Source organism: Salmo salar, chromosome ssa18 (assembly GCF_905237065.1).
Source record: "Salmo salar chromosome ssa18, Ssal_v3.1, whole genome shotgun sequence".
NCBI classification, from domain to species: Eukaryota; Metazoa; Chordata; class Actinopteri; order Salmoniformes; family Salmonidae; genus Salmo; species Salmo salar.
Window position 1 is genome coordinate 56,227,459 of NC_059459.1, and position 8,001 is coordinate 56,235,459.

Sequence of the window (8,001 nt, forward strand, 5' to 3'; positions counted from 1 at the left end):
AACATGTCTGATACCAACAAAAACACACTCTGACCTATCAGAGAACTTTGCTGAACACAGTAGGCCTAAACATAGTATGTGCACAAAACCGACCCTTGTTACAGGCCTGGGCTGCTGAGGCTCGTTGTGAGAGTATAATGTGATGTGTGGTCTGTGGTTTCATAGCATCACATGATACTATTGCTGAACAAGCAGGGCCACAGTATGCAGCCAAGAGTCAGATCCCCAAAACATACAGACTACATCACCAGCAGACATTTTTTTATTTAACCAGAGAAGTCAGTTAAGAACAAATTCTTAGTTACAAATACAGCCTAGGAACAGTGGGTTAACTGCCTTGTTCAGAACAGCTTTTTACCTTGTCAGCTCAGGGATTTGATCTAGCAACCTTTCAGTTACTAGCCTAACACTCTAACCACTAGGGTACCTGCCGCCCCGAACAAATAACACCGCTTGTGTTAATTACATATATCAAACAGTCATAAGTGTCACGTCATCTTCTACGAATGAGAGGTTATTAAACTCGGCAGGCTTGATTATTATCACATTAGAATTAGACAGTAATTAATGACGCTATCATCAAACTGAATGACTGTAGGATGGTTCGATAGACTGCCATCCCAAGAACATAGGCCTAGCATGCTGATACTAGTGAAGTCGGTGTGTACTACAACAATGAGACAGACAGACAGAGAGCTAGGCTAGGCTAGTCTGCAAGTGAAAGCTCAACGGTTGGAGGAAGTAGGCTACATGCTAGGTGCGAGTAATGCTAATGGAACTCTTAAAGTGACAGAGCCCAGACAGGAACAACAGCACCACTGGCTGTGTGCACATACCATGCATGCATAGAAACTGACTTAAGTTAAAACCATGCTGTGTGTGTGTGTGTGTGTGTGTGTGTGTGTGTGTGTGTGTGTGTGTGGTATGCGCATCCTCATGAACGCACCTACCGCGCAGAGCAGTCATATGGCAGCATTTCATCCGATTCACTGATTGAATCAGCAGAGTGCACCATGCCATCGGTGGGGCTGTAAAACACGCAGCCTCACCAGCCTGACAGTCTGCTTCCACGTGAGCAAACGATTACATGAGTAGATTAGGGTTAGGTTATACTAAGAGATACAGTATCTGCTTAAAATTCTGAATTTTGGGGGGTGGGCATCTAAAGCTCATTTGCTGACCCTTTGGTGTCACTTTTACTGTAAATAAGAATAGAATATGTTTCTAAACACTTCTACATTAATGTGGATGCTTCCATAATTACATATAATACTGAATGAATCGTGAATAAAGATGAGTGAGAAAGTTACAGATGCACAAATATCATACCGCAAAGACATGCTAACCTCTCACCATTACAATAACAGGGGAGGTTGGCATTTCTCTGGGGTATGATATTTGTGCATCTGTAACTTTCTCACTCATCATTATTCACAATTCATTATTCACAATTCATTCAGGATTATCCGTAATCACGGTAGCATCAACACTAATGTAGAAATGCTTTAGAGACATATTCTATTCTTATTTACAATAAAAGAGACTCCAAAATGACACAATACATTTTCCATTCAATTCTATTGGGCACAAAATAATCTGAAACACAACCAAAACAAACAGCAAATGCACCCAACAAATGTGTAGAGTCATTGCGTGCTATGAATGTTGGACCAAATACTTCACTTTTTACTACTTTAATAAACATACAAGGGAAGTTGTCCCAACACTTTTGCTCCCCTAAAATGGGGGGACTCTGTACAAAAAGTGCAGTAATTTCTTAACGGTTCACCTGACACGGATATAAATACCCTCAGATTAAAGCGGACAGTCTGTACTTTAACTTCAAAGTCATTGTTTGATTTCCAAACCAAACTTTTGGAGTATAGAGACAAAAGAAAATATGCTCCACTGTCCCAATAATTACAGAGGGCGCTGTAATTCATGTCATAGGACGAATAGGGCTGTAGAGCTCTTTTTACTTGACACAATACAGCTGGATCGCCCCGTCCTGCCCCTAGGGGTCCACCGCCCTGCAGCGCCCCAACCCAACACACCACACTCAGCTTTAGGATCTCAGTAAAACATTTATTATTGGTTTCAGGTGTTAGGCCAAGGCCAGAGTGACAACCAATAGTACGGCAGAACCCCAGGACTGAGCAGCCCAGCAGCTAGGGATTGCCTAAATAGGTATCTCCCCTGACGTGGGCATGTTTTCACAACAGACTCCTTTTGTCATACAGTATTACACAAAGGCATCCAGACCTTTTGAAAGTTGCACAGAATACCCTTAATCTTGTAATAAATCAAATCTAGTGATACATAACTTGACATTTCTTCCAATTTAACGTCAATGCATTTCTTAGCCGCTATAAATGCTAGGTGACAGTTTCTTCTGATGACAGTCTCCAGTAAGAACATACACTTTGCCAGAATTCAGCCAGCCTTCACAAGACCATAGCATGTTCAAACATGTCCCCGTTTGTGTTTTACACCTCCAGCAGAGGTTTTTAACATTTCTGAGTTCATGATATTCAGTTTCATTGGCATAATAGTACGCTCTATGGCTGGTCTTAAACTGCAGTAATTTATGTCTGAGATGATATGAACATGGCTGGACATTCTAACATATCTGTATCCCATTCATCAACAATACTGTCTCCCAGGTCTTCCTCGCATTTTTGTTTGGCGTGTCTTGTGTCATCGGGAAAAGACGCAATCAATCCTTGATAAAGTTTGGAAATCAAGTTTTGGGGTCAGACTGCCTTTAAATAGTTTCAATCTTTGAAGATTCTGGCTTGTCCAGTTTTTGCCGCACAGAGAGAATAAAGAGTTGCATTTGCAAAAGTTCACCTCAGTGCCGTCACAGACTGGTCATCCCTGGTTGCCTGACCCTGCTGTCACCATCTGATGCTGCTCAGATGAAGCATGACAAATAATTACCTTGGTGTACATTTATACATTATATTATCCAAGAATAGAATCAATGGTTCAATAATGGAAATGACCATTGTTCCCAGATCCCAGACTGTACCCATCAACTCAAGATGGAACTTTGTATCCATTCACTGATTGTTATAATATACTGCAAAATTCACCTGAGCTCCGTAGACTGGTCTTCCCTGGCTGTCTGACCCTGTCACCATCTGATCCTGCTAAGACATGATGAGCATAGTGATGTACACCATTACAGCGAAGCCTGTAGACCTGTTTATACCGTGTCAGTGTGAAAAGTAGGGAATTACCTAGGGAAACTGACAGATAAATAACGTTGCATTGCTATATTGACTCTAATAAAAAACCTCACATTGCGCTGTCAAAAAACTTCAGAATAATATCAGTCTTCAATCGTTTGGCTGCTGGTTTCATCATTTGATGCAGGTCTATTGAGCCAAAAATAATAGCTAAAGTTAGCTAATGTTAGCTAGCTAGCGCACTAACTTTTCGCTCTCTCTAATGGTAGCTACATCATCTGGCGAAAACTAGCCAAGTTAATTTACTTCTGTTGAAACAGGACAAAACATTTCCATACACACAACAGCTGTTAGATACTGCTACCTGACAGATAGCTAGAGACTAACGTTAGCTAGCTAGTTCATTCACTTCAGACAGAACTTCAATCGAGAGGGGATGAAACATTAGCTAACGTTACTTGTCAGTTACACTACTAGCTCAGCACTGGGAATCTTTTTTTTTTTGCCAGCTACATCAGTAAAATAAAGAGTAGCCAGTTTCTGCTCTGCTTGCTTTTACAACTCGGAGAAAACGCATAACACACACAGACAACAGCTGCCTCTGTTTGCATGCTCTGTGGTGTCCACGCGGTCCTAAATCCACCCGGCTGAAACCGCCAAACAGCCTACCCGACCGCACTGAGGCGTCCGCATGGTCTTAAAGCACACCGTTGCCACTTTTTGTATCACAGAGCAATGATGAAAATGGGGGGGGGACAAAAATACAATTTCAGAATGTGGGGGGGTCAAGTCCCCCCTGACCCCAGTGAAAGTTGCGCCCCTGAAATACTGTACCGTACAGTTGTACACACAGACTATATTGTCTATAATGACGAGAACTCCTGGAGCTAAGGCAACATGCCGGTCTAAAATAGGCACATATAAAAAGGTAAAACTACTTAAATAATAAATGGAGATTAAGTTAACTGTTCAATAAACACACTCCTCTGAATTTGGACAACTGGCCCAGTTAAAACAGAGAGGACACACAGAAAGCCAAAGTGGAAGTGTAAAAGAAACACAGCCCAGCTGCTGTTGTATAATGTGACCTTTGGGGAAAAGGACACCCATATTAACTCTATACTGCATGGAACAAGAATGTGCACACTCACACACCTGACCATTGAGAGAGGGCTTTCAGCACTGCAGCATATCACCCAGCGTCCCACTGCTGGCTTGCTTCTGAAGCTAAGCAGGATTGGTCCCTGGATGGGAGACCAGATACTGCTGGTAGTGCTGTTTGAGGACCAGTAGGAGGCACCCTTTCCTCTAGTCTAAAGAAAATATCCCAATACCCCAGGGTTGAGATTGGGAAAATTGGCCTGTGTAGGTTCCTGTCTTTCTGGTGGGATGTTAAACAGGTGACTCTCAGTGATCACTAAAGATCCCATGGCACTTATTGTAGGGGTGTTAACCCTGGTGTCATGGCTAAATACCTAATCATCCCCATCTTACAATTGGCTCATTCATGCCTTGTAACTGTTCCCCAGGTTGTTGCTGTGAATGTGTTTGCAGTCAACTTACCTGGATAAATAAAACAATTACATACATAGGTTCTAAGAATAATATCACCTGATTGGAACAGGGAAAACAATTCACTACAGGTGCTGTATGATGATGTCATACATACAGGTGTAAATAGAATATTATAGCTTATGACATCATCTATTTACGCCTATTTTATGCATGACATCATCATAATCTATTTACACCTGTGACACTTCAAAGCTTAGGCCTACACATTTGTACAAAATATGTTTTGCTTACGCTCAAAACAACAATGTCAATTTGGATGCTTGACGCATGACGATGATTAAAATGGGAAAACAGCATTAGGACAAATGCGGAAGTGCATTGACTGTTGAAGAAAGCTGTAGGCTACAGTATATTCATGAATAGTGAATGCCCTGTGCAATAAACGTGTACGATCAACAAAAATGGGGGAGTCAATGTGATAGCAGTAATAAACGGACAACAAACATATCATTGCGCATTGCACACAAACCAAATATGAATCTGAAAGTATGACCTGATTAAATGACATCTCAAGCAGGGGACAGGAAATGAAGGACAAGGTGACAAAAGTTTCAAACCCCACGAGGTTGTGTTTTATCGGTTCATACATGACAACTTTATCAAGGCTAAATCCAGTAAAGGGTGGCAGGTAGCCTTGCTCTTAAGAGCGTTGGGACAGTAACCGAAAGGTCGCTGGATCGAATCCTCGATCTGACTACGTGAAAAACCTATCGATGTGCCCTTGATCAAGGCACTTACCCCTAATTGCTTCTGTAATTTGCTGTGGATAAGCCTAAGAGCGTATGCTAAATGACTAAAATGTAAATTATGTTCACTTACCATTTCTTCGTGCATTCTACCGTCAGTTCTTGAAAAGTCGCCGCAAACTGGAATTTCGAGGCTTTCTTGCCGACACGCTGAAGTCTCTTCCAAACTGAAGTCATGTTTGGAGACTATAATGTTATTTTCTCAAGAGACATTGGTATAAATCCTCTCCACAGTTCCCCTCTGTCCTCACTGCTTGGGGAAACACCAGTCTGTTGCCGCAGCACTTGCGTTTGCTGCGAAAGAAAGACCGTCAATGTTCACTCACTGTTCAACAGTTTGACTGGTGTTCACATGTCCCGAATGTCACACACAGAATTCAGGCAAAACAAACGCACGACAGATCCGAACAGTGAGACGACACCCCAAGCAAAAAACTTGATATGAACATAACAATTTCTCATTCAATAACACTTTTTATTAAACATCAATTGAGGTATTGCATTTTCACTTTTCGCCTATAACTTTATTTAAAAAAACATTTGACCAGTACGTTATTTAAATAATATTCTACTGGTATAAAAAAATAATACAAGTCTAAAAAATAAGAAAGCATCTCCTTGTTATTGCAAATGCAACTAGTCCATTGTTTGAGATGAGTGTGGGAAGCAATTTATATATTTTTTTTGTCAAAGGGTGCACTGTGTTTGGTGGTTGGGGAGGGGGACATGCCAATGTAATCCCATGGTAATAAACCAACTATGGTCCTGGCTTTGCTGAGGTGTGGTAAGAGGTATTCAATAGGTACCAATAGCCTAAAAAAAATAACTGGGGGACACGTAAGAACCGGATATTTGGGGGGCCAGGAAACATGTCAGGGCAATATGTTCTTGCTTAGTCCCTTCATACAGCAAACCAAAGACTGTACCTAATAGCAGGGGACTTTTCAGTTTACTCTGGTGTTTATTTATAAATTGTGGCGCAACGCCGACAGACACAGGCAGCTGGGAAGTTTATTACTGGCCCTGAGAACAAAAGTGTAAGGGCTCTATTTTCATGTCAACCAACCAATGTAAACGCCTGGAGTTTTCTAAACGGCATTGGCACTTGGAATGGAACCTGCGCTATGGTCAGATGACATGAAAATAGTGCTCTTTGGCCTTATACATCAGTGGTGGGTTTGGCGTCAAAATAAGGATGCATAAGCAGAAAATAGCCCCATACCCTACTGTAAAATATGGTGGATCTTTGATGTTATGGGGCTATTTTGTTTCCACTGGTCCTGGGGCCCTTGTTCAGTTCAATGGTATCATGATGAACTTGACCCGGTACCAGAATATTTTTGCCAAAAACCTGGTTGCCTCGACCAGGAGGATGAAACATGGCCGGAAGTGGATCTTCCAGCAAGACAATAACCCCAAGCACACATTAAAATCCAGAAAGAAATGGTTAATTGACAACAAAATCAAAATTTTGCAATGGCCTTTTCAGTCTCTGAAACCCATCGAAATGGATCTGGAAAGATTCTGTATGGAGGAATGGTCTAAGTTCCCTCCCAATGTGTTCTCCAATCTCATAAAACATTTTACATAAAGGCTCAGAGCTATTACCACCCACCCGCTTCCCTTATTAACTCATCTAGACAGGTTATTCAGAGATAATATGTTTCCACAACAATCTTTTTGCTGTTGGTGGGCCACCTATTGGTCGCTGTACTTCCTATTTTCCAGCTGCAGGCTCCCACTTGTGTCATTCAGTGCCACCTGGGTCCACAGGATGTGCTGGGAGAAATGGCACTTCAGGACAACTGTATGCAGACAACTGACTTCAAATGGAGGATTTAGAGCCAAAATGGGGTAAACATGTCATGTCTCTGACGAGATTGACTGAGCTCCCTTTAAAATAAGGATGCTGTGCAGGTTAGTTTACATAATTGGTAGAGGATGAATAGGCTGGAAGTCTCAGCCACAAGAGGTCATCAGAGCAATCGTTAAGGCTCTTAATTAGACTCTGGGCCAAGTTGATTACCTGTCACAAATGTTTCTATGTGACAAAGTTGAAACTGCAGTTCACATTGGAAATTAGAGGAATTCCAAAAGTTGCCAACTAAATAGTTGACTGAGAAAAGGGATGAGGCCATAATGTCCCTCTCTTTCTAGGAGTGGAAAATAACATGGTGGTTATATGAGTCATGGAGAGATCAGAGCCACTGCAGCATGCAGAGTTATGTCCCATAGTCCCCTCCTTGATAAATATAGACACGCAGGGCCAAACACCTGCTGACTGTCCATCAAAATGAAGGGGAGGGTGACAGCGAGAACCCAGAGACACACTGGAAAAATGTTAACAAGGTCACTGAACATCGTAACACTAATTGAGGCTTACAGGATATAAGAGCTCATATATGGCTTTTGCAATGCATACAATCACGTGTTCTTGGATTAAAAGAGCAGCTATATATTCCTGGCACCAGATCAGATTTTACACAGTC

The 8,001-nt window shown here is 41.8% G+C and overlaps 1 protein-coding gene across 1 annotated transcript; it reads right to left on the reverse strand.

Moving 5' to 3' along the window:
- Positions 1-5,169: 5,169 nt before the first annotated feature.
- On the reverse strand, positions 5,170-5,811 carry LOC100196063 (EH domain-binding protein 1). The gene is given in 1 exon segment (NM_001141092.2): positions 5,170-5,811. A coding segment is annotated over 1 exon segment (108 nt). The 5' UTR covers positions 5,690-5,811; the 3' UTR covers positions 5,170-5,581.
- Positions 5,812-8,001: the final 2,190 nt, after the last annotated feature.